The sequence below is a fragment of the Falco punctatus genome (genome assembly GCF_963210335.1).
Source record: "Falco punctatus genome assembly, chromosome: 3".
Classification (NCBI taxonomy): domain Eukaryota; kingdom Metazoa; phylum Chordata; class Aves; order Falconiformes; family Falconidae; genus Falco; species Falco punctatus.
The window spans coordinates 5,090,347-5,118,110 of record NC_137582.1 but is presented as its reverse complement, the minus strand read 5'-3'; the positions used below and the strand labels follow the sequence as shown (position 1 = coordinate 5,118,110).

General features: G+C 38.3%; 1 protein-coding gene across 11 annotated transcripts in view; it reads left to right on the top strand.

Moving 5' to 3' along the window:
* The window catches only part of TRAPPC9 (trafficking protein particle complex subunit 9), a gene marked incomplete at its 5' end in the record, with an annotated part of 509,504 nt that overhangs the window by 88,764 nt on the left and 392,976 nt on the right, over positions 1-27,764 (top strand). For all 11 annotated transcript variants that reach the window (XM_080377735.1, XM_080377732.1, XM_080377736.1 and 8 more), the window contains 2 exons: positions 5,530-5,682; positions 19,641-19,765. In XM_080377735.1, the coding sequence (XP_080233861.1) occupies positions 5,530-5,682; positions 19,641-19,765 (278 nt within the window). The remainder of the gene's footprint in view (positions 1-5,529; positions 5,683-19,640; positions 19,766-27,764) is intronic.

The following is a 27,764-nucleotide window of genomic DNA, read 5'->3' as shown; positions in this document are numbered from 1 at the left end:
CAGCTCAGTTTAAGAAGCAGCAATTGGTTGGGTTGTGTTCCACCCAGACTTTACCTTTCAGCTGTAGTCTGTTACATTTTTCTTTCTATTTTGTTTCTTTTTGTCCTTACCTTTAAACTTGCCTCCAGTTTTCCAAGTGTTCTAATTCAATTGTAGTGTTGCGAGCCATCTTGCTGAACCTCCAGGCATCATCTGTATCATCTTTTTATCCTTCTGTGCTGTCCCGGTTTCTGCTGGGATAGAGTTATTTTTTTTCTTGGTGGCTAGTGCAGTGCTCTGTGTTGGATTTGGGGTGGGAACAGGCTGCTTGGGGACTTTCTGGTTTCTTAGGCCTTGCTGGTGGGAGGGCTAGAGGAGTACAGGGAGTTGGGAGGGGACTCAGCCAGGACAGCTGACCCAAACTAGCAAAAGGGGTGTTCCATAGCATGGGACTTCACACTCTGTATATAAACTGGGCGTAGGGGCATTGGCCAGGGCTGGGGGTCATTGCTCAGGGACTGGCTGGGCACTGGTCAGTGGGTGGTGAGCCATTGTATTGTGCATGCTTGTTTCTTTTCTCCCTTCCCTTTGGATTGCATTCCTCTGCCCTTCTCCCATCTTTTCATTATGACTGCTATTGTTGTTATTGTTCTTTTGTTTTTATTTTATCTCAATTGTTAAACTGTTCTTATCTTAAACCTTGAGTTTTACATTCCTTTGTATTCTCCTCACTGGGTGAGGGGGGAGTGAGTGAGTGGCTGTGTGGCACTTAATTACTGGCTGGGGATAAACCACGAGATGGGGGGGGTTTGTTGTGTGGTTTTTCTTTTTCTTTTTTTTTAATCTGTGTTTGTGATCTTAGAACGCTGTTCCACATATATACAATTTCTTTGATGCTTTGAGTTTTGCAATTTTGAGGATATTTGCAGATCTTAATGCTGTAGTTAATTCAGTTCCATCCTGTCCCGTTCTCCCATGGACAGACGAAGACATGAGAATTCAAGCAATGTCCTACTAGGGCTGATTATCCACCTAGCTCTGTAGGCACGGGACATCAGGAATTGTTGCTTGGGGAGAGCAACTATTGTGCTTGCTCAGCATCTGTAGGTTCTGTACATAACTATTCCTTTTGAAGTAGCCCTTTGTGGACTTGCCCATGAATTTTGCCTTTTCTGTTTTGAAGCTGCTGGTGCTGCTTGCCTCTTCAGTCTCCTGTAGCCACAGATTATAGTTCACCTACTGCATGGGTAGAGAAGTGCTGTTTCTCTTTTAATCTGATCTCCTACTAGTTTTATCAAGTGTTTCTAGTTCTCATACCAGGGAATTTAGTGAGCAGCAGTTCTGCATTCACTTTATGTGATATTTTTCTAATTTCTGTAAATTTCTGCAGTTATCTTCCCCTGCTCGTCCTTTCAAATTGAAGGGTCTGTGCTCACATGGCAGCTGCTTTGCCCCTTCATCATTTTAGTTACCCTTCTTTGGACTGTCTGTGGCTCTAGTATGTTCTCCTTGCAGTACAGAGATGAAATCTGCAAACAGCGTTTAGGATGTGAGCCCACCAGGATTTTGTACAGTGGCAAAATTCTCCCCCTTTGTCTTGCTCTCAGCATTCTTTGTAATGACGTCCTGTTTGTTTTGTTTTGGTATGGTTTGTGGGGGTTTTTTGTTGGTTTGGTTTGGGTTTTTTTTCCTGTTACTGCTCAATACTCTGATGATTCTGTAGGGATTCCATGAATCAATGGTGATTCTAGGATTTCTTTGTGGAGTTCTAATTGCCAGTTCTAAGTTCAACGTACCGCGCATAGCTCATCCCTCCCCCTGCCCCAGTTGTATTATTTTACCTTTATTTATACTGAAGTCCTTTTTTTTGCCTACTCAGTTGATTTCATGAGGTCCTTTTTAGTTTCTTGCCTTTGACAGTACTACTTCCCTATATGATTTTGAAATCTAGTTAAGATAAATTTTGGAAATAAATCTGGTCAAGTGGTGGATGTAATTTGCAGAACAATTTACTGCTGATAGTCTTAAAAAATGTTACTGAAAGAAATGTCTTTGTCTACACTGTTGTTCTTAAGAAGAGAAAAAAAATAAATTAAAACCTTGGTAGCCCATAAATCTACATGTTTGCAATCTATGCAATTGAGATATTAATGTTCAAATATACCAAATACTAAATACACATTGCTAGTTTAATTTGAATTTGTTCCTATTAAGTAATTCTTAAATTCGTCATTTTATGGTTTTGTTTCTTCACTTATCTTGAGAAAATAATTTTGGAAAAGTGGTAGCAGTCCTAATACATGTTGTTCTATACAATAGCTTGAATTTGTGATGGTGGGAAGGCACAAACAGATTATGGCTTCTCATAATCGTTTTAATAGCCATGTAAAGTTAAATACCCAATCAAAGAGCGAAATTATTTCAGTAAAGAATTTTATAGATGTGCTTACATTAAAATAAACCATGGCAAAAAGACAGATTTACCTGGGAGCTTAAGACTGAAAAGAATTGAGGAACTGATGTTCTTGTGATCTCAAAAGACTAGCTTTTCTATCAGGTTTCTCTGTGCAAAATGCCAGTGTGGACTGATTTTTTGGCAGACCCTAAAATCAGGTTGGGTTAAGGTAACCCAAAGTTATATTGTGGGTAAACTGTTGTATGATATTTGTTATGACTGTAGTAATTTAGTATCCAGTAAATTGATAAAACAAGTTACTAATTTGAACTCTTGACTAATAGTCACTTATAACTTCAGTTGTTTGCAAAACACAAATTTTTGGACTTTCTGAAGTATAAACTGAAACTGCAACTGAACACAGGCATGTGCCAGATAAAACTCTTTCCCACTGGACTGAAAGCTTTGAAGCCCCTTGCCATAGTATAATTCACTGTAGTAATGATTACTGAACAAGGTGAAGAAAACATTATTAAACTATAAGCCACCGTCAGACAAATATAAACTAGGTTGTTCTCTACAGCTTAACTTTCAGCTCAAACCTTTAGACCTTGTCTTGTAATTACAGGTGTTAAATTAGAGAGTATCTGCAAAGGCTGTTCTCACTTGGAAAGTCTTTTCACTCATAATATCTTCAAATTATATTTATTTAATGAAAATACATTTTGGAAACAATTTGTTCGTTAAACTGAAGATCACTCAAGTGCTTGGGATATGTAATTCTTCTTTGCTTACACTAAAGAAAAACATCTCTTTAGCATGTTATGGTTTTCCTTACCAGGAAAAGGGGATAGAGATTGCTGTACTTAAGCTACCTTTTTTTTCTTGAAAATAGAAGAAAATCAGAATAGTGATACAGTTACAGCTAAATAATTAGATGAGGTGGAGGTGACTTTAAGGAAACGATTGTTAGGATTTTTTTTATTTTCACCTCATCTTTGCTCATATAAAGAAGTCTGTACTATTGATTTGATGTGGAAAGAGACAACACTTGATGGTCTGTGAGGAAAAAGATATATCTCAGGCAAAGCAGTTACTGTTTAGCTAGAAGTTGATGGAAAAATACTCACTTTTTTTTTTTTTTACCTTCCCTAGATGCAGTTGTTTCTATGCAAATCAACAAAGTTTGAACCGGAATTCTAAGTACTACTTTTCTTGAAAGATCCTTATTCTAGATGGCAGTTGTTGAGGCAGTCTTCCCACCCTGTTTTCTCACACGTGGATCTTAGATAATGGTTTTGGAAAAGCTCTGAAATACAGTAGCCTGGTATGAAGTAGAGGTGAACTGTGTGACTTTCAGTGGTCCCTGTGTTAAGCAAAGCACGGGGTCTTTAAAACACAAAGGTATTTAAATGAGCCTTTAGAAGACTTATTCAGCGTACTTTGGAGATAGTATGCATTGCTACAGTAAATTAATATATTTTTAGGATTCTTCCAGTCAAACAGTCATATTTACTTATGTATTAATAGTCTTTTCTGCAGTGTTTAGCATTGTGTAGTCTAGCAAATATTAATGAATTTATGGACGTAGTGGGTTAACCCCAGCCAGAACCGAAGCCCCCATCCAGCTGCTTGGTCACTCCCCCCATCCTCTTGCCCCAGTGGGGTGGGTAAGAGAATCAGAAAGGCAAAAGTAAGAAAACTCAGGTAGAGATAAAGATTGTTTAATAAGCAAAGGATAGAGGAATTAAAAATCAGAACAACATTAGATTTTAAGGTATGGAATATCCTTTTGGTCGATCTGGCTCAGCTGGCCTGGTTGTGTTGCTTTCCTGCTTCTTGCCCACTGCTGGCCCACTCGCTGGCAAGGCGGAGTGGGAAAAGAGAAAGCCTTGCTGCTGTGCAGGTACTGGGCACAGCAGCCAAAAAGCTGGTGCATTAACCAGCACTGTTCTAGTCACAAATGCAAAACAGCAGCATACAGGCTGCTTGAAGAAATTTCATGAACTCCACCTCAGCCAGACCCTGTACAATGGATCTCCTCCCCCTGCTCCCCAGGATTATCCATGAAGTGCGTGAAAGAAATAAAAGATTAGCAAATATTTTTTGAGCCTATTTAGTATCTAAAGAAAGATTAATTCAGGAAGAAGTCACTGTATTATTGTACCATTCTAGCATGAAACAACCTTTTCTGTCATTCTAAAAAAATTTTTCTCTCTTGCGTAAAGTTCATGGAATAGCACTTTTTGGATTGTTTTTGCTGAAGGTACTTAAATGTCCATCACTCTAGCTTTTGGCATACTACAGCACTTGAAATAACACATAACTAACTCACGCTGCTGAAGCGGACTTAACCCTCTGCTCCTCTTTATTTCAAGATGTATCTTTTGATGTTACCGGAGTACTAAGGAGACTGAGTAACTGGATAAAGTATCTCAATGTATTGATGAACAGTAAATATTGTTTGGGTTTTTTTTCCCCTCATATTATCTTCTGGCATGTTAGGCTTAGGAGAGAAGAGCTAGTAATTACAGGTGCCCTGTCTCATATGGACCAATGATAAATAATGTATCAAACAAATATCTTTTAACACAAAATAATCCTGTCTGGCAACATCATTAATGTTTGGGGTTTGTATACTTTATGCTTCTCAGTTTTCAAAAAGGACTTTATTTTATTAAAAAAAAAAAAGACAGACAATAGTATTCCTAGTCTTCTCCGTTGCTCAACAGCTAAATAAATAATGTTGTTACGGGTGCTTCAGAATTTTAACTGATTTATTCTGGTGTAATATTTGGATTAAATGTTTTTTGGTGTTTCCTGAGCTGAAGTCTGTATGATTCAAAAACTCTGTGAACTTCTAGGTCCCATTCAGGTGGTATTCAAAGTCTATGTATGTTATGCTGCCTATTGTGTAACATTTTTTTTCCCTTGTCTTCACTTAATTTCATATTTTGAGCTTTGTGATGCTTCTAGGTGTATATCAGTAACCTCTCCGATATCTTTGTAGGGTTAAATTCGTTTGTAATGCCTTAATTATGAATAGTTTAGAATTTAAACAGAAAATGACAAGTCAGTTAATATTCTCTACAACAGTTATAAACTTCCTTAACACAGAGGTTATGCTCATGAAATATTTGCTTATTTTAATGCAGAGAAGCTGTATGGGGACTTCTTGAGTTGGAAGCTAGAAGATACTCTTTCCCAGTTCCCACTGAAACCTGGGAAGATTGCAACGTTTACTGTAAACATTAAAGTGAAGCTGGACTTTTCTTGCCAAGAAAACCTTCTGCAAGATCTCAGTGATGGTGAGTTCTTAATTTCTCCTTGCTTAGGAAGTTTGTAAGTACTTCTAAGAAACGCTTACCCATTGTTTTGCCATTTGTTCTAAAATATAGTGTGTGATGTGGATGTGTATTTTCATATTTGTCTTGTAATGCAAAGGCAACTCTTCAGTGAGCTGTATGGTTTGAAGACTGAATTTTTGTCACAACTCTGAGCATGATCATCTGACCATACTTTCCCATGGTGATTGCCCTGCTATCTTTTTAAATCCTTCTTGACAGAGAGTGTTTTTGATGTGTCTCTTTGTATCCTTATTTTATGAAGGTAAAAAAGAATAGTTTGCACCACCATTGAGTTGTGGGCTTCAAAGAGAGTGGGCTTTAATGAGAATGAGTGGGCTTTAAAAAGAAATAACAAGGTTGATTATTTAGTTAATCAAAGTATCTGAAATTCTTAATCATGGCAGGCAGCAGTTTTGCCAGAAGCGACCTACTGAAATGTAGGGCATAATCCCCCTACTATTTGTACGGTAGAGAAGGTTTCATGTATTTCTTTTGAATTAAAAAACTCAGAATGCTTGCTTGTATTAGAATTATCTGGAATTACAAGTACCACATACTTGTAATAAGGATTTCCTTTTTATAATAAACACACAGTCTCACTGGAGTGAATGCTATACTCTGTTTTTTCAATTGCCTGATGTATTTGCACTGATGGAATTAACTTGACAAAACAAGCTATTCCTGTATTTAACAACAACAATAAAAAAAGTACCATTATTTTTTGGACTGTTTCCCAGGATCCAGTTGCAGGTATGAGTTGTCAGTATAGTTAATCTTTACAAAAAAAAAAAAAAAAAAAAAAAAGTCACATGCATATGTTATTCAAGTTGAATAGGACTGATTTCTGTGAGTTATCTTGCAAATGCATTTAGACAGAAATCACTGGTGTAAAATACATAAATTATAAAAACATTGTAGGATTTAACTGTACAAACCCCATAGCATTGCTACTCTGAGGTTTACTTTAGAACTTTTTGAAAAAACTGATAGTGGAGGAAGACTGTACCCTGATATTATTGTGAAAACACAGCTGCCAAGGAATTGAGGCTTTGAGAAATGCCCTTGATAGGAGATGTAATTCTGCATAGTACAAGTTTATGCTACAAATTCACAGAACTGGGGGGCAGGGGTGCAGATCCGATGCTAACTGTAGGATGATTTTACTGTTTCAGGAGCAGATGATATTGAATTACTTACAGATTCCTGAACTCCTGGTCCTTGTGTACCCTATGGATAGATGACCCCTCTCTTTTCCATGGAACTTCTAATGGCTTACTGCTTGCTTTTAAGAATTTTTCTTAGACCATAATTCAACTTACTATCTATTACATTGTATGGAAAGGGTATAGGAAAGTTGATTCAAAATTTAAATTGAACTTTATTATTGGAAACTTAGCTTTTGTATGTTGACAGTTTCATATTAATAGGAAAGAAATCAGAGTCATGGAAACGAGAAAGAACTCTATCAATGTAAGTTGAAAAATAATTACCAAAGTCAGTATTTTAAAACCTAGACATTACTGTCTTCAGTGTCAGTTCTGTTGATCTCATTTTTGTAACTTCTAAATATATATATGTGTATATATATATCTATATAAAAAAAATAAAATTTCCTTCATTTGCCATGTCTCCAAAAAGCTTTAAAGACATTTTGAAGGTGCACTTGCCCAGCAGTTTTTCAGATGAAATAACATACAGATAAAATATTCTATGGAAGGAGAAGATAACATACATACTTCTCAGTATTGGCATCAAACAGCTGTGAGATTTGGATTTGGGCCTTTGTTTCTTCAGCAGTATCTAACTTATATGGGACCACATACAAACAAAGTCTTTGCACATTTTTACCTTGTTATTTCTGTCTACAGCTTCTTTGAAAGGTTGTGTAACTGAAGCCTGGAAGCAATTCAAACTTTTCTCATTGAGATGATAAAGGAGTAGAATCTGTTATTGGTTCTTTAGAACTTTGGTATCTTTGGGTGCTCTGTACTGTGTGTACTTTGCAAGTGTTATTAGAGATGCTAAGTACACTGACATTTTTACTTGCTACTTTAATTTTGCTATATTGCTTTTAACTTTACAAATATTGTACTTTCTGAAGAGGCAGGTAAGATCCCGATGTAAAGAACAGTAAAGAGCTAGAAAAATCAATGGCAACTATGACATGACTTTTAATCTTATGGTAGCTGTGGTACCTTTTTCTTTTGAAGACCAGATTTACAATGATGATCAAAATAATTTTAAAAGTAATGCCCTTAGCAAGGCATCTGTTACTTTGATCTGTTTTCATTTGATGCTAAAATTGTTTCCTTCGATGCTGTTTGTAATCAGGACATAGTACAGAAAGGGTAAATTACTGGTGTTTCTGATGATACACTTATCCAATTGGAAAGTAAACTAAGTTATCAATCAAAATTGCTGATCTGATTCTTGTGTGTTGATGGTATACTGTCTCATAAAGAAAAATGTTAGGTGGTCTAGATTAAAGGAAGCAAAAACACATGAGTGGCTGTACAGGATCAGATCAATGACAGTCTAGTCCACTATCCTAGCTGTGATAGTGGCTAAGAGCAGATGCCTCTACGAGAATATAGGGAAAATCACGAACCTACATGCTACTTCCATTCAGACTTTTGGGCTCCAACTGTTGTTTGCTTAGGAACTTCCAGATCCTGATACGAGTTCAGGCATCGTTAGTCATTCTTGGTGGGTTTCTCTTTCATAAAATTCTTCATTCTCTCTGTCAGCACTGTACACCATGCTGTGGCAAGAAGAATCACAGCTACATTACTTTTAGCAGCTTTGCACTTACTGGTGTCCTTCTTATATTACCTGGTTCTTGTATTGCAAGGAACAGGTAACAGTTTATCTTCTAAACACCCTACTTTCAGTCATGATTTTACGACATTTCCTCATGTTATTGTCACAGTGGTCTCTTTTGCAGACCGAAGATTTCTGACTGGCTTAGTTGTCCCTGTTAGGGAAACAGTTCTACATCAATTAGCCTTCTCCCTTCTGAACTCTTTCAGTTCTGTATGTTTGAGTAGGCTGTATACACTATTTGACGGGCGATCTACATATTTGTGTAGTGACCTAATGATGCTCTTTGTTTTGTTTTATATTACTTATAATAATACAGTAATGCACAGTTTGTCACTTACTTTCTTGACTGTTGCTGAACATAAAGTTGGTAGATTCATGAATCTGTGAACCACAGCTCCGGGATCTTGCTTCTGAACAGTCTGACACACTGAGGGCCTCTTATTTCACACATAAGTTTAGGATTTTTTTCCCCCATTTATTTATACTGAATTTCATTTGACATTTTATTGCCCAGTCATTAGATTTCATAAGGTCCTAGCTGTGATGCCAGGAACATGCGATTCTGTATTGTATAAGCTTCCATGCTGGGAATTGCATTTATGCAAATACAGCCTAATTACGTGCCAGATAACATTGCAGATGAATGTGCCTCCCGTTAAAGCATGTCATTTAGGGTTCTTGTCACAATCTGGATTGCCTTGGGTTTATTTTCTTTGGAATTAATTACTTGGCAAGCACTTTGAGCAGCTGGGCAGGTGTTCCAGAGACATTTCATTAATTAGGATGAAGAAAAACTGGGCTTACATCTTGAAGGCAGTTGACTGGGATTTAGAGGTTCCTTTTAGGAGATCTGTTTGCTGCAAATGCTAATGAACTTTTAGATCTCCTGTCCCTTAGCTGTATGGCTCATGGTTCTTTCTATGTATGTTCTTGGTTCTCTGGTCAGGAAAGTCAGTATGTGTATTTAATTTGATGCTAAGATTGTTAAGAGTGTTTCTTCCTGGTGTCTCCTAGTCTGTCTACTTTGTACAGCCAGACTTAAGGAGGTTAAGCAGTAAGGTCTGTGTCACCTGTTAAAGTGACATAAAGAGGTCAATGGGATGCTCACACTATTAGCATAATGAACGCTCCTTCCCAGTCATACTTCAATTTCTGAGATCCAGTATTTCCCCAACACTAAATGGGAAAAGAACAATAGCTGCTCTTTCTGGATTGCATTATATATGGTAACTTGTTGGGGAAGTAGTCTCTTTAATAAAAGCTTGTGTTACATGGGGATAATGCTTTACAAAGCTTAATGAATTAATCTACAATGAGTACTTCATTACGTAAAATGGTAGTGTTCATTCATCCTGTGTATAGGGAACCTAAAGACAGGTGTGAGAATTTTTAAATTCATAAACTCATCAAAGGAACTAATTAATTACATGCTAAGAGAGAAGTAAATCTAAGCCTTAAGTCTCTGCTAAGGGAGAAGAGGTTGCAGAGAAATAACAGCATATTTCTAAAAGCAGTGATCTTGAATATTTTTTAGTATTGGTATGCAAGACCATTGTATGTTTCATACTCACTTTGTTGCTTTTCTACTTAAATGGCTAGATTTTATTTACTTTAAAATGTTCCTACACGTACATAGTGTATAGGCAATATATTTCTTTGTTAGAAAGATAGGTGGTTTTGTATTTAAATGTAATCTTGACAAGTCATCTGAAAATCTAAGTAGCCTAGAGGACTCTTATTAGGATAATTGTATTACTGATGATGATGATGATGGAAGTCCTCAGAGATATTTCAGTGTGATCATTTCAGTGTTACTGTGCTTGGTTGTCTTCATTACATTTAATCACTCAGAATATTTTTTTCGAAGTGACTTCATTTCTAAGAAGCTTTTTCTCTCTGCTGTTTGAAGATGTCAGTTTTCATTTTGGTTGCGCTGTTAATCTAAGCAAATGAGTTGTGGGTGGGTGTTTTGTTTTGGTTTTTTAACTACAAACACTTCTGTTTCTTCCATAAATTCATCACTCTGTACCTTTAAAAATATGCTTAATTTTTAACGAACTTTTGTTACAAAGTTCTTAAATTCCAGTTTTAGTGCTTACAGAAGATAAGGTGCCTTTTTCTTTTCCAGCTGCCTTTTAATCTAGATAGTCTTGTCTCATAATTTGACTGATACAGAGTTTTTTTTAACAGTACCTAAGTGCTGTAGGACCTTAGCCTATATCAGTTGTACCAACCACTACATAAATATGTAATAACAATATGTAATAACAGGTATTTCAGGCCCCGAATCTTTACAATGTAAATAGCCAAGACAGACATGAGGCAAATAGCAGTACGTTCATTGTTGGCACACATGGGCTAACTGACCTGCCATCCTGTTACTCTCTTTCCTTGCTGAAGCACTTTATTTTCGCACTAATGTAGCGTGCTTAAATAATCTCTGGTCTTTGATTATGAATTTCTTTACCTTTCATTTGCTCCCTTTCCTTGTATTCACATGATTTTAAATCTAACTTCGAATTCTAGTTTAGTTAGTTCACCAGCCTCAGGAAGGAATCGTTATATATACTGCATTTGATACTGTTAATTACTATTACCATCCTCTTCAGATGCAATGGAGTCTCAGAGATGTGCTTAGTCTGCTATGTGTTGTCTCTGCCATGCTCCTGGGAGCCAGAGTTGATGCATTCCTGGTAGCTCTGTCTGGAGTGCTGTGATCTGTGGTCTCCTGTGTGATGGATACTCCTAAGCATGTTTTTGAGAGAGAGAAGGAACTGCACCTTAATGCCCACCGTACTGTGAAGGGTGAAGTGGATTATATTGCCTGAAACTCTCTACTCTTCTGTTATTCCCCTCTTTGTTGCTGCAGACAGCATGTTTCTAGAATTCCGACAACTTTCAGAAGAATACAAGATGGTTCTAGTTTTCTAGGGGGAAAAAAAAAAAGCATATGCTGAATTAGCAAACATACTCTCCTGTCCTGAGTTTCTTAAAATCTTTTTTTTCTACATGCTGAAAGTACTTTAAAAATGTTTAACTGTTCGTAGGAGAGGTTGCCTACCAAGAGGCTTTTTGTTTTGAAATGTCTATCAGGTAATGGACTGACAAAAAACAAATGGGTTGAGGGGGTATTTAGTGTTCATGTTTTATGCTCGTGTACTTTACAAAAACTCTGACATAGCTCTTATTTTTTCATGCTTGTAAAGCACTCGTGTAAGAAAGAAATTACTATAATGCTTTTATATATATATATATGTGTGTGTGTGTAATATAAGGTGGTTAACCTCGACTAAGGGCCAAACGCCCAGCCCCACCCCCCCAAGCCTGCTGACTCCCTCCCCTCTCCTCAGCAGGACAGGGGAAGAAAATAGGGGGAGAAAGCTCATGGGCTGAGGTGAAGACAGGGAGATCACTTACCAGTTACTGTCGTGGGAAAAACAGGCCTGACTTGGGGAAAGTCAATGTAATTTATTGCCAAATAAATTAGAATTAGATGGTGAGAAACTAAGTAAGACATTAAAACACCTGCCCACCCCTTCCCCACTCCCAGCTGCCCCCCGGGCTCCCGGCCCCTGTCCCCCGGGCCGGGTCTGGGGCGGGTCTGTGCCGTGTGCCAGCCCGTGTGAGCCCCTCAGCCCCGCTCCTGCCTCCTGCCCCGTCTCCCTGCTCCAGCGCGGGCCCTGCCCCGGGCTGCAGCCCTTCAGGGACCCCCTGCTCCCGCCGGGGCTCTCCAGGGCCGCAGCTCCTGCAGGAAAGAGCCCCCAGCTGCGGCCTGGGGCCCTCCCCGGGCTGCGGGCTGGGGCTCTGCCCCGGCGGGGGCTCGCCAGGGCTGCAGGGGAGCCCTGCTCCGGGCCTGCGGCACCTCCTGCCCTCCTCCTGCTGCGGCCTGGGGCTGCCTCTGCTGCTGCTCCCCCCTCGGCTGCCTCCTCCTCTGCCTGGGCCGCCTCTGGCCCTTGCCCAAACCTGTTGCCCCCCTCCCCGGCGCCCCCGGCTTGTGCAGAGGCCACCCCCAGCCCCACCGCCAGCACCTGGGCACAAACAGCCCTGTATATAATATTAAGTGCATTTCATGTGTTTTTAAAAAACGACAATAAGCAGGTTTGTACTGTCACTGGGTTGGAATTATTTCTTCTTCAGAGAAGCTGTAGCTTTAACCTATAACCTTAGCTGCTTTTGCATCTCATGACATTGTATGGCCAGTTACCTGTAGATGCAGTGGAATGCAAAAAATTTTTGTGGTATCCTGGATTTCCTTGCAACAGAGTTTGAGACCACTGTAGTTGTGATGTGCCAGTTGAAAGGTGTCTATGTTTCTGTCACCTGAATCAGACCAGGAATCGCTGTACCCCATGGCGTTACAAGGGAGCTATGGGTTAGAGCGGGACAGAAGCTATCCTGTGCCAGCTTCAGTGCTTAGTCACCTGGTCGTACAGGTTTAACTCCCTTAGTAAACTTTCCCTCATTCAAATACGAAATGTGTGGGGATTGTTCTGCGAAGTGTGCTGTGAAAGTGGTTAGTGAACTTAAATTGACAATTTACTTACCCTTTGAGAGCAGAGTGGAAATGCCAGTAAGAGATTTTGCCTTTGTTGTGACAGCAGTGACTGTGATGTTGGAAAGGCAAGCTGTGGTTTTGCAGTTACCATGGAAAAAGTGTTGGTCATGTGTTGTTACCATGGAAATATTCAGTGTGGGTTCTAGAAATTAGGAAGATTTCTGGACAGAGTAGAAAGACAATTGTTCTTTTTATAGTAAAAGGCTGCACAAGATATTTGACAGTATGGATTGATAAAAGAAAGCTGTGGAGGACCTAGCATCTTCATATCTCTAAACTTCATGTGAGAAAATAAAATTTCGGAAGTCTCAAAACCCAGACATATCAAGTAATTTAAAACTTCTGGTGAACTACTTCATTGATGCTTTAAACTTTCCAATTACCTGTTTTCTCCTGCCATCATTAAGTTCTGCAGCCTACCAGGGCTTTTAACAGCTTATGTTTTTCCATTCTGTGGTCACTGTTTAATGTGTTGCAGAGGAGCTAGACAGTGTCTAATCATCTTTGCTACCCAGTCAAAGAACAGAAAAAGGTAAATAATTAAAAAAAAATCACTAGCAAGAGAACATCAGGTTTTTTGGAGGCCTCTGGCAGAGAAGTCCTCTTGCACAGTATAATGTAGAGATTAAAAAAAAAAAATCCTTCTTCACCGGAGAAAAAATTTAAACTAATCTTTTTCTCCTGTCTCTCCCTCCCCCCGACCCCCCCCCCCCCCCCAATAGAATGGGTTTTTAAAAGGTAAATTGACAGGCATTAGTTGTATGTCTGTGATGTTGCTTTAAGTATTATCTATTCCTTTCTCAAAGAAATGAAAACTTGTGTCATATACAAAATGGAAAATCTGAATAATACCATGCAGTTTTTCACGCTTGGTTCTTGTTATGTTTTTCTTTGCAATTTCATGTACCAATCACTGTCAGCTTTTTTCTAAATACAGGACTGGTGAAAATCATTCATCAATTTGGAAAGAATATCTTTCCTTAGGTTATTGTCATTAAAAAAAGATTTCAAAGCCTGTGATCAAATATAGGTATGATAAGTTTTGCTGGTGAGCTCTTAAGCTTTTTAGTGTATTACTTCCTCAAATCTTAGGCTAATAATAATGTTTGCTTTAATATCAGTTGGTTTCTAAGGGATGTTGAGAGCTGGTCTAGGGGTGGATTGATACCTTGATATTTCTTGTGCAAGTTAGAAATAAAATTCCTATTAGCCCATACTAAATTCATAGAACCCTAGAATGGGTTGGAAGGGCCCTTAAAGATCATCTAGTTCCAACCCCCTGCCACCAGACCAGGTTGCTCAAAGCCCCGTCCAGCCTGGCCTTGGACACTGCCAGGGATGGGGCATCCACAGCTGCTCTGGGAAACGTGTGCCGGTGTCTCACCACGCTCCTAGTGAAGATTTCCTTCCTAGTATCTAATCTAAATCTCCTCCAAAAACCCTCTTTCAGTTCAAAACTATTACCCCTTGTCCTGTCACTACAGACTTCGGCAAAGAGTCTCTCTCCATTTTCTTTTAAGCTTCCTTTACATATTGGAAGGCTGCAGTAAGTCTCCCCAGAGCCTTCTCTTCTCCAGGCTGAACAGCCCCAGCTCTCTCAGCCTGTCTTCCTAGGAGAGGTGCTCCAGCCCTCTGATCATCTTCATGCTCCTCCTCTGGACTTGCTCCAACAGGTCCATGTCCTCCTTATTTTGGGTGCCCCAGAGCCGGATGCAGTACTCCTGGTGGGGTCTCACCAGAGTGGAGTGGCGGGTGGTGGGTGAATGACCTCCGACCTGCTGGCCACACTTCTTTTGATGCAGCTGAGGATACACTTAGCTTTCTGGGCTGCGAGTGCACATTGCCAGGTCGTGTTGAGCTTCTCGTCAACCAACATGCTGAAGTCTTTCTCCTCAATGCTGCTCTCAATCCATTGTCCACCCAGCCTGTATTTGTGCTCGGAAGTGCCCTGACCCATGTGCAGGACCTTGAACTTGGCCCTGTTGACCTTCATGAGTTTTAGTCCATCCCACCTCTCAAGCCTGTTAAGGTTCCTCTGGATGGCATCCCTTCCCTCTAGTGTGTTGACTGCACCACACAGCTTGGTATCATTGGCAAACTTGCTGAGGGTATACTCAACGCCTACTATTCTGTGCTCTAATTTCCCTTCCTTTTCCCTTGGTCTTCATGGGCTAGATTACTACATGATGATTTAATTTAGTTATATTACAAGAGAAAAGGCTTAATTTTAGTTGAACTTTCATAAAATTTAGTCAAATATTCATTAAAATGACTAATTGATACGTTTTTCAGTTTTCTAGATATAATAACCGATATGATTGTTTTCCCATTTGTAGCTATCCTACTCAGACTTAGCTCTTCTGATATTTTTTTCTATAAGTTTGATGCTGCTGGTTGATTTTTCTGCAGTGAACCCACGTGGAACAAATATGTTTGAATATTTAATGTTAATAAACACTCTTAGTTTCAGCATTCATAGAGATAAAGGTAGAATTTAACAATGAGGAAACCACACTAATGCTGCATATGCTTCAAAGTCGTACAATGTGGACATGGCTCCTTCATGTTTTGGTTGCTTTCAGGGCTTGTGTTTTTAATCTTTTTTTTGTTTGCTTGTGTTTTAATCTATAAGTCATTAACTAGTAAACCTGGAAAAGAACAGTGATGTTTAAATGAAGGTGGTGAGGTGGGGTTTGGCCTAGATGATCTTCAAAGCTCCCTTCTAAACCAAACCAGTCTATGAAAATGCATGGATTATTATACCAAGGTAATAAAGTACAAACCCCCTTCTAAACCAAACCAGTCTATGAAAATGCATGGATTATTATACCAAGGTAATAAAGTACAAACCTTTGGGATTTGTAAATGGAACTACGATTGCTTGAATTTGGACATCGTGGTCTTTGTTCTTACCTGTGTTGCCATCTAAAAGATGGAACCGTTATTACATCGTGTATTTCTCTTACTTTGGTAAGCCTACGCGAGTCACTTTAATGTCTGTCCCTTAACAGTAACCTGTTAATAAATGTGTTACTGAACAGTCCAAAGCAGTGTTTTCAGGTGGACAAAGAAAGTTATGCACAGTAAGTTTTGATTAATTCTTAGTAAATTACATTGCTACAGGCAGGGTGTTACATTGCACAGGCAGGGTGTTCTCATCTGCCTGTCCTGCTCTCCCTCGGTAGTTGATACAACAGGTTATTCAGTGCTTTGGCAATATTCTTGAGCAAAGATAAAACATTAGAAAATAAAGTGTTAGCCTTTTGCTTTTAAATTCTTTCAGACTGTTCATTGAGAAATGCTTGATCTGTGCTGTCTGTTCTGAGGGCTGGAAACTAATCTTGACTGGCAAAACCTGGTTCCATCAGATGGTTGGCAACCCGGGTTAATTTAGGTAGACTGCAAGTTGTGTGGTTCTGAAAATGTGTTAGGGTTTTTTTTGTGTTTGGATCTTGCATCTAATGAAACTAAATGCCTGGTCTTAAATATGAACTATGTAATTTCTGATCACAGTGGTTTTTTCTATTCTTATATTGCCTGGTGATCTCATTATAATTCCTTATTTAGAATTGCTGGATTTAGTGACTAAAGGCTGTATCTAGATTGAGATGATGCAGTAGGAGTAGATTGGTAGGTAGAAGCAGTCTGCTAAAAGCTCTTCCATTACATTGTGGACAGACTTACCCTGGCCTTCTGGATAAAATACCCCTCCATGCATGACCCAAATCTGTCTGAAGCGCTGCTTGTTGGTTCAGGTTATTATGTCCCCATTAGAGGTTGCAGTACAGTGCCTGTTCTCTGGGATTGCAGTCTTTGAATTATTTTTGTTTACTCCAAAAATAATCTAGTTTGCATGCACTGAAATTGCTCCGCAAACCCAAGTGGGGATGATGATATTTGCTTCACCCATGCAGCAAAACAACAGGTGTGCCAAAGTCCATCCTAACTGTTGCACAAAGACATACATCAAATGAACATTAATCATAAATATGACAACTTGTGTTGTGGGTTCTAGGGAAAAAGCAATTTTTCATGCACTCCACACAAAAGTTGATACGTATTTCATTTAGCAATTAGTTCTTTTGTTTATGTGTGGAGGTCACCAGAACCATCAAAATAGTTTTCCCTCCTTTAAAATTTTCCTTTCTTAAAATTCCCTTTCTTTAAAGCACTTAGGAATGTTATGAGAGTTGGATCATTCCTTCTGCTACTTCAGTGGTAGTATCTCATACCATCTTCTGAAGAGCAGTGCCTTGGCCCTTGCAGGAGCCAGTTAACGTTCTGTGGCAACTGCAGGAATCGCATTTTGCACATCTTCACTCTGCTTCCAGCAATCCTCTGCAGAAGTCCGTTGAAGCCTTGAGAATGTTGTGGTTTATGTGGAATATTGTGGCCAGCAATGAAGTACCACACAGCCGCTCCCTCCCCTTCCCCAGTGGGATGGGGGAAGAATTGTAAGGGTAAAATCGACAAAGAAACACATGGGTTGTGATAAAGACAGTTTAATAATTAAAAAAAAAAAAAAAAAGTAAGGAAAAGAGGGGAAAGAGAGGAAAATGAACCCAAAACCAAGTGATGCAAATGAAAACAATTGCTCACCACCAACTGAGCAATGCCCAGCCTGTCCCTGGGCAGTGACCCTCCCTGCCAGCTTCCACCCCAGCTTGCCATGCTGAGCATGATGTCATATAGTCTGGAATACCCCTGGGGTCAGCTGGGGTCACCTGTCCCAGCTGTGTCCCCTCCCAGCTCCTCGTGCACCCCCAGCCTCCTCGCTGGCGGAGTGGGGTGAGGAGCAGCAAAGCCCTTGGCTCTGTGTCAGCGCTGCTCAGCAATAATGAAAAATTCCCTGTGTTATCCACACTGTTTCCAGCACAAATCCAGAACACAGCCCCATACCAGCTGCTGGGAAGAAAATCAACTCTATCCCAGCTAAACCAAGTACAACTATACAGCATCCAGTCAGGCTTTGCTGACGTGAAGGATATCAGTGTATGTGAATACATCTTTTACTGTAGTGTGTAAAGGTTATTGACCTTTTAGGAAGTCGATGACGCTCATGACTGTTGGTGATGGAAATAGTAATTTCTTGAGAAATAGTAATCTTTCTTTTCACCTTTTTTTTCAGATAACTTAATTGCAAATTAAAATATTTTAAGGATTTTTTGACTATTAATCCTCCTGAATCAGCATCTTCTAATCTAATGTTTATCCCAGTGTTGTATCTTTAAAGCTGAACTAAGGTGCATTTTAAAGCTAGTTAGTGAAGGAAATTGGAAGTAAAGGAATGTGCCCTTTTTTTTCTCATTTGGATACCTGGGAAATTGGATTTTAATGAAACAAAACTATTTTATGCTCCATCTTGTTCTTCTAGTTTCTCTTTTTGAGGAATGTATCCACAACAGGTCCATATTTGAGGTCATCCATGGAATTGGAGTGTGATATTAACAAATATAACTTGATAGGAGGAGTTTCCAAAAAGGGAATATGTTTGGGTTTTGTGTAATAATTTGGTGTTTCCCCTATGTTTAGATATATGCCTCTGCTGCAATATATGAGCTTTTGCTTATGTTTAATTGGTGTTTGTGGATTGCATTTCCTTGACAGAGCACAATGAAAAATAACCCTCTGCTCTTGTTTTGACTTTGGATGTAAATCTCAATAATAACAAATTGTGAATCTAGTTTCAATGTACATTAAAGCTTCATTATTTTAATTTTCTTCTTATCTGACTTTTTGTGATTCAACAGTAATTTTGGCACATTTTAATGATTTGTGCTTAGAATGTATCTTTGGTAGGCTGAGAAATCCAAATACGCTGCAGTGTATTTATTTACCTGCAAGTTATAGAAACTTGTCAGCAATAAAAGATACTACTAAGTTGTCACATTGTCTTTTATTGCTATACTCTGTCAGTACACGTACTCGGACTGCTAGTAAATACTAAACTGAGGATACTCCTCTAAGGATATCGATTTCTGTTAAGCTTTTTGTTGACTATTACAATGTGAACCTTAGTTACCATTATGCCTTTGTTATACATGAGAAATATTTTATATGTTTATACATCAGTAGACAGTAAAAAACATCGCTTCTTCCCCGCCCCCCCCCCCCCCCCCCCCCCCCATATGCTTGAAAAAAGAACCCTCAGGCCTCAAAACTGGAAGTTAGTTTAAAAGATACTAAGCAGCTGTTAGGGTCACTATCGTGGAAAAACATGAACTTTTATTGTTCTTTTTTAAATATTGTAAATATTAAAACTAGTTTTCTATTATTAACTTTGACATTTCTATTGTGATATTTCAAATGTGGTTACCTTCCTTTCCTGTGACCTTCACTGATTTTTGATGTAGTCCTGTTTGAGATTTTTTGGCTTCTAGAGAAAAACGTAACAAATAATCTTTACTTTTTGCCTTTTTGTATAAAATGTTAATATCTCTTCTTGTGTATTTTCTCACACTTTGATAATACAGATCGAGATGCATGGGAATAAAGCATAGCATTAGACAAGCAAAAGTAATTTCATTTATTCTGTTTCTAGATGGAATCAGTGTTACAGGACTTCCGCTCTCCAGTCCTTTTCGGCAGGTTGTCAAACCAAGAGTAGAGACTAAACCTATTAACCCCCAAGAAAGCAGCAAAGTTGGTGACTTCAGTCATGTGAAGGTAAGTGACATCATTGGACTGTGGTATGGTTTGTTGTGTGATTAAAAAATAAAAGTTTGTCTCTTCATTTTTTCCCCTTTTTATTTTTTTTTAGAACAGCTTGATGTTCTGTGTTTGGATTGTTATGTTAGAACAAACAAAAAGGTGAAACAAGATCAGGCTAACAGTAGAAATTGTAAAGGGTTGGTTATCAGTACGATATACTCAAGGAACTGTCGGTTCTTTACCTCATGTTGCTTTCTTATGATGTGTACTCTGCAGGAAGGTGCTTCTATATGAATTATTGGTGGTTTTATATTAAAATATATGGAAGGATTTGTACCTTCTGAACATGTGGGATCAAAGGCTTATCTTCATAGTTCCAGTAGTAAGCCTTTTAGTGGTGTTCATATAAGTAATAAAACAGAATAGTTGAGAGTGCCAGAAGAAAAGTAAATAAAAGCAGGATGAAAGAACAATTGTGTAGGTAGAAGCTGCATTGTGCTTACTGAGAAAGAGTCTTCCCCGGAGTGAGCTACATTTATTTTTCTGTTGAAGATCTTACTGGTTGAAGATGGGAATGTCGTTTTGAGCAGTGAAATAACAGCTTGGTACTCTTCAGATTTGCTGAAGATAAAGTAATAGAAATTGTAAAAAATGTGCTGTAGCACTTCAGTGGTCTCTTCCATAGCTTTGGTGAATGCCTTACATGCCTTGTAGAATTCAGTATATTTCCTACATGAATTGGTGTTCTGTGTCGGTTTGTTCATTCAGAATTTATATCAAGCATTGTGCAATGCAATATTTGACTTAGCATGTTTTTGCGAAGCAAACATAGGCTTTGCTTTTCTTAGTAATTTGCTTTGCATGTGTATTTGCTTCCTTCCCAGTGAGATTATTTACAATTCTATTTGATCAGTAAACAGGTGAAGCTATTAATTTTTAAGTGTGTTTCTTTTGGACCTTTAGCACTGCTAATTCATCATCATTTGATTCTGCAGTAAAGAAAGGATGATGACAGCACGTGAAAGACGATTAAAAAATTAGTAAAGCCTTTCTTTTTATTTTATGACATAGCAAGGTATTTCCCAGTTGCTCATAAATATAAATCAGCATGACTGAGGAAAGAATTTGATATTTAAGTGGGTAAAATGCCCAGCGTTAATTTTTAAATTTAGAACTTTGTGTTGAATGTCTGACCTATAGACACTTCTGACTTAAGAAAGCAAGGGGAATGTTCTTTTGAAGCTGGATTAAAAATCCAGAAATGCAGAATTTCTTTGCACCAAACACATGAAAAAAAAAACCCTTTTAGTGCACTTTTTGCTTGTCAACCAGTTGTCCTGGCAACCAAGAAGTTGCAGGTTCACAATTATCTATGTGATGGTATTACAAGGATGCTGGAGAGCTGTAAAGCAAGAACTTGGTTTTTAACAGTGTATAGTGAAACAGTCTGGTGGGAATGCATATGCTTGATTCTGGTTTTAGGTTTATGGAATGAATTTTGATTTAATTAGTTGGTATTTTGTGATGGAAGGACCTTGCAGGTGATCAAAACTGTGTTCAATAGAGAATAAATATTCTGTTAGTATCAAGGAGTTCCTTATATCTGTGTTTTGAGCCTGATTGTTGTGACTGCTGTACAACTCCCCTAGCGTGCCCCAAATGAACAATTTACTGTGTTAACATCTATTCTAAAACTGGCTTAATCACTAACTTTGCACTTTTTGTAATGTTTAGAAGAGATGATTTAGGGGGGGGGGGGGGGGGGGGGGAATAAAAATCAGGCTGTTAAAATACCCAACAGGTTAAAGCTCTGGAGGAAGTCTGCAAAATTGTATTTCTAATCACTTAAAATACTGTCGTTCTGATCATGTATTTGCAGACTACATTCGTGATAGGACAAATATGACTTAAATCTTCCCAATATTTGTAAGATTGATCTATTGTAGATGAGGAGAGAGAAGACCATAGTAAGGTATCACCATCTGCAGGATGATTTATTATCATGGCTCATTCCATTTTAACAAATGTGCATTTCTATAACTTCCATTTCTATTTACCATTTTCATATACTCATAAGTAATAATCTTATTGCAGCTTGTCCCGGTTAAACTACTATAAACCGATCATTTGATTACCTGGATTAGAAATGCTTATGAAGTTCAGAACTATTTAGAGTATCTTAGAAGTAGTTTTCCATTCACTAGACTATCGAAGTAATAAAGTAGTTGTGTATATGGACATATGTAGTTGGTGCTGGGCAAATGACCAGAAGAAATTACCTTTCATGACTGAAGAGAACACATTTGTGTATTTAGATGACTACATTACATATGACTGCTAGTCCTTTTGTCATAAAGTATTATATCCAGCTTTTGTCCCTGTTGGCTACTACTTCTGTTTAATAGTGTCTGTTTGTGACTTCTCTCTACTTTGACAAGTACTCTTTAGTAGGAAGAAATGTACGAGCCACCAGTAACTTAAAATAAAAGCTAGACAAATTCCAGAAAAACTATCAGGCAGTTATTGTATATTGAGTCAGTTAAGCATTGATAGATGTAATTGGAATGTGTTCTGGTCTGGTTTTCTTGGCTGGGTTCTGAGGAATTGGCTAGATTTTTGGTTTTGACTCGCTTGGTTTTAGGCTGGGTTTTCAGAGTACACAAATGCATATTTGTTGTCAGACACAAGCAGTTTTGGTCAGTAGGAACATTCTTGTCTAAAATGTAGCACGCTGGGATATATCTGAGAGAGATGATCCAAAGTTCCTTTTGAACCTGAGTCTCAAAATATTTGATATTTATGTATCTTTTTGAGTTCCCTAGATCCTCCTTAAAAGATACTTCAGTTTCTCTCTGCAGAACAATCCTGCATGTGTGGGCTATTGCCAGGGTCCTGCACCGTGCCTTTTGGGCTGGTCGATTGCTTGATGATGTTTAAAGGTTTATCTTGTAAATAGCCAAGCCAGTTAAAGTGATTTGACAAGGACTAATGTAAGAAGCAAGTGGGAGTTTTTAAGTTAAGAAACAAGATTATCTTAGACAATTTGTATGTGTGGTGAAGGTGCTCTGCTGTCATTTATTAATGACTTAGCAGTAGGTGTCTGTTGTGAATATTCAGGAGTAGTAGTTATTTTTCGATCCTGCATGCTGTGCATAAGCTAGTCTTCAAATAAAGGTGATTTTTTTCAAATGAAAATTCATGTAAATCAATACTTCTTTTGTTGCTGATTCTGAAATGTCATTGTTCGGTTATTTATAAGTCTTAATGCTTAAACCTTCCTCCCAATTTTTGTGCTTCAGTCTTGGATATTGCTGGTATTGAAGTTGAACTTCTCGGGAATCTAAGCTTTCAATTTTGCTACAGGCTGTCTTCTAATAAACCAGTCACTGGCTTGTGGAAATTACTGTTATAATGATCTTATAAATTCTGTATAAAAATTGCTTTATGACCTCATCATAAGACTTGCTTATACCTTCAAGCTGAATAGAATATCATGGTGTAATATTATGTTCAGATGTACTCTCTCCTATTGTTCACTACTGAGTAGTTGTGTTAGGCGTTGTTGAAAAACCTTGTTTGTTCTAGGGTGCATCTGTAGGGCAGAGTGAGTTGGCCCCTGCTTAGCTATGCATTGCTGTGGCTATACTGATAGGTGAAATAGTCTATTTTAAGGCCGAATGTGTTAATTCTTGAGTAACACTGCAGTGTGTTTAGATATTCAACTATTCTATGTATTAATGCAAAAGCTGCAGTAAGAACTTTAAACAGATATCCTAATCTCTCAGCAAACAATGTGTTATTTTTAACCTGATGAATTCTTCACTGTTTTTCATGCTTGGAAGCTGAGATTATTTGGCTTAGTCTGGTTCTTCTCAGTGGTGGAAGAAACACGCTTTTACTCCATGCCACATATTATGGAATTGAGGAAATGATCCATGGAAATTTCATTCTTAATGTTACAGTGATTGCCATCAAGTAATGGTAATTCATTAGTAATTCCTTTTTGTTACAAGGTGAAAGGGAGACTTATTCATCAAGATACTTTGCCTCAACATAATGTGCATGGTTACTTTGGAATAAGTCTTCTGGGATTAAGAAATGCTGCATGACCGTAACTGGACAAAAGACCAAATCAAATGTTGAAATGGAGAAGTCTTTTAGTTGGGTGAAGAAAACTTCAAAAAAATACTGTGGTTTTCTTGATTTAAGCTGTTAAACACAGACCCTGATTAGTGGCCATTTGCATGGCAGACTGAGGGCTGATTTATAATTTTTGAGGGTCTCAGCTGACTGACTGACTTGTTTTCAAACTTGTATGTCCAGGAGAATTTGCCTCTGCATACTGAAAATCAGCTGTAATTCTAGAGATGCAACTGCAGAAACTGGAGAGGTTTAAGTAATCTCATGCAACTGCTCTGTTCCAGCACTATCAGTAAATGGTAGGAAGTGTTAAAGTATAGTATGTAGAGCAAATCTAATTTAATACACCGTCATTAGCGTATCATTTCTGATTTAGTCAGCAGTGTATTAAAGTGAGATAGAGGCCTTAATTGGATTGTTCCGTGCAGTTCTCGGGCTCTGCTCTTCTAGTATGAAAGCATGCTGTTAACTGAGATAAACTGTACGTTGCTGTTGCTTTAAGCTCTAACTCCTTTTACCCGTAAGCCTTACATCTATTCTAAGTTTAAGCCTTTATACAGAACAAGTTGGATTATTTTTTTTTAAACTTTTAGAGAATTCTGGATCCTGCTGAAGTTAGTGGGGATGTTGAATCTATAGAGCACAGTTGAAATTTAGATTACTCCGTTTTGATGGCAAAAATGTGAATTTAGGAATGAGATCTTAGGCAAAACCATAAAACCCAAATTAGATGTTCTTCTTCCACACTGTCCTATTTTGGAATTCAGTACAGTGCTTGTAAATACTGTGGCTCTGAGTTGTCCTTCTGTATAAACACGTCAAGTCTTATGAAGATTAAAAAAACCAAGGAAGATGCAAGTCTGTTTCTTGTTTCCCTAATAATTTTCAAACCTTTAAAAGAGAAGATAAAAAATCCCAAGCAAAGCTCTTTCACTTATCAAGTTAGTTTTTATCGAAATGATATATAAATCTGTAATAATTAATTGACATTTGTGAAATAAGTATCAGAAAGCCAGTCACATTTCTTGAAGTCTGCTGAGATTGGAGCCATAAGCCAAATCAACCTTTGCCAGATCACCAAGGTCTTTTTTGTTGCCTTCCTGGCTGAGAATTGCAGTTTCCCTCGAAATAAAGTGGATAATAAAAGTAGAGTTGTTCTGCAAATGAGAGCTGAATTCTTGGTAATTGGTACCTGCCTGGCAAAATTTGATTATGACCTGGATTTGGACGGAAGCCTGCAGTTTTTGAGTAGGCTGGGTGTAGACACTCTTAACTTTCCTTCCCTGCCCAGTTTGGCATTGCTTATATTCATTTCAGTGCTTTTGGGTTCTGTAAATAGTTGAGTGTTTAGCACTGTTTCTAATCACCAACGCTGTTCCTCTTTTGTGAATTGTTCCATCAAGAAAGCAACACTCTGCTGTGCTCTAGAGAGGACTTGACTTCAGAACACAAAGAAAATACTTTACTAAAGCTATTCTCTAGAGCAGTGGGGGGGGGAAAGTTGCTACTCCCCCCTGGATTTGAAAAAATTAAATTCAGTAATCTCATCTGGTATTTTACATTCAGTATTATCACTGTAGTAGTGTAGCAGTAGCAGTACTTGGTATTATCACTGTAGTAGTGATTCAATTCAACATGTTTTACAACTTGAAGAACTTCCTATTTTTGCCATTTTATTTGACATGAAAGAAGCATTAACATTTTTCTGTAGTATTGATAGAAAAATTTTATGTAGATTCACTATCTGCCTGTTAAAGCACCATTTTCTCAAGGCTTTTTTCATTGTCACTCAATAAATAAGAGATGATAGCCTGCTTATACCCAAACAAATGTCTCATCAGGGGTACCTGCAGCAGGTACAATCTACTATATAAACCACATTTCATCTTTCTTTCTCTGTTGTCTAAAGATGAACAAAGAAAAATTAAAGTTGGCATCAACACAATAAACAGTGCTTCTGTGAACAGCCGTAGACTCTGCAGTCACGAAAGCTTCTTTCCCGAGGGTGATCCATGGCTGTTGTTGGCCTGGTTACTCAACTACAGTACAATCCTGTTGCTCTAGTTAGGATGTGTCAGTATCTTTTGAGACAAAAAATTTCTGGTAGTTTTTCATCAGCTTGCTAGACTACATTTGAGTAATTAATATAGTCTGAGCATCAACAGCAGACACCATTTGTATTTATCTGCTGCCGCTGTTCAGAATGTTCCAGTGTGACAGCACTGGAAATATTTCAGACAAAAGGAGTTCCCTCTAAGCAGCTGTTGTACCTTGGAAAGAAGGTAACAGTAGATGAACCCATTTGGGTATGGGGGGTACCCTGAGATCAGTGTCAACTCCAAACATTACTTTGGATTGTTTATCATGGTAATGCCTAAGAAGTGCTCTCTACAAACAGAACAGCAGTAGGTGGGTACTTCCATAATGACATTATGAGAAGAAAGCAGAAAATCTTAACATTGAAGTAGGCTTCTGTAGGAGGGCATTGACTGTTTAGAAAATGTAGGAAGAAATGGAGGGGAAGGTGACTGGGTTAAAGTAATGGAGAAAAAGAAAGGATGGGCTTATGTGAAGACTTGCCGACGTGGAAACTTGAAGTGGGGAGAGGGTTGGAACAAACATTTAGAGTAGGGTAGTGAAAGTCCAGTCAGGTCTGTAAGAAATGTTAAGAATAAATGGACATGGAGAGATCTGTGTGAATGCTCTGCGTGCATTGGGTGGTACATTTCCTCACAACAGCTCTTCCAGAAGACAGAGGTCACGTGTTGCCTAGAGCTCTCAGAATGTAAACTGCAATGTGCCACATGGCCAAATGTCATCGCAAAGTCAGAATACCTCTGGATATATGTACTTCAATTTTGGTCTTGTGAGTTCTTGCATTTTTAGTTTTTCTCTCATAATGAGAACAGATGAGGTAGGTCAGACACAGGGTTTAGACCAAAGACTACTCTATTTCAGGTACCTAATTTACTTGTTTCTCAGTCTCTGTACATGTATACTTCTTGAGTTGTGGATCCTCTGGCAATGAAGAGATGCTGCAGTAGTCCTCATGGTTGCTTCTGCCAAATGGAGACTTCCAGCGCCAAGCATGAAGAGTGCAGTTGATCAGCCTCTGAAGACTTGCTCTACTTACTAGACTTAATTCACAGCAATGAACTGCCTTTTGTCAGTACTTAACCTCTCTGCTCACACTTTGGATTTGGTCTGAATGTCCAATTTAAAGAGAGCGTGTTTTTTTTTTTTTTTCCATTTCCTCTGCAGGTGGATTTTGATTCATTTTATGTGCTTCTAAAATGAGAGTGTATAATCCAAGTCTGAATCAGAAGCCTAGTAGCATCTTAGGTATCACGCTGTGCTTCAGCTAATAAACCCTTTCTTTCAACAGTGCTTATTTTATTCATAGTGATATAATTCCTCTTTGACTACACATCTTCTAGTTCTTAACTGACTCATGTTCAGTCATACCAAGTTCTGGACACAGGGAGCTCGAATGTGTTCATGAAAAAAGCTGTAGGTAAGAAAATGTGGAAGAGACTTGCATTCTGTTGTAAGTAGACACTCTTTCAAGCATTTGATATTTAGATTTCAATTATAATATAAGTTCTGGATATTTGGGATGTTACATTAAATTTATGGCCAAATGTATTTCCATGCTTCATCCTTACAGAGATCTGCAGTATTTTCATGCATTTAATGTGTGGGTGAACATAGAATTTTGCCATGCTCACTTTTACTAGGCTTGTGATGTTAATTTCTAGTGTTTTAACTTTACTAGAAGTGTGGAATTGCCTGGAAGGCAGGTAACTACTCCGGTGGGACAATGTGGTGGCAGAAGCTGAAATGCACAAGAAAATAGAACTGGGGAGATCAAGGG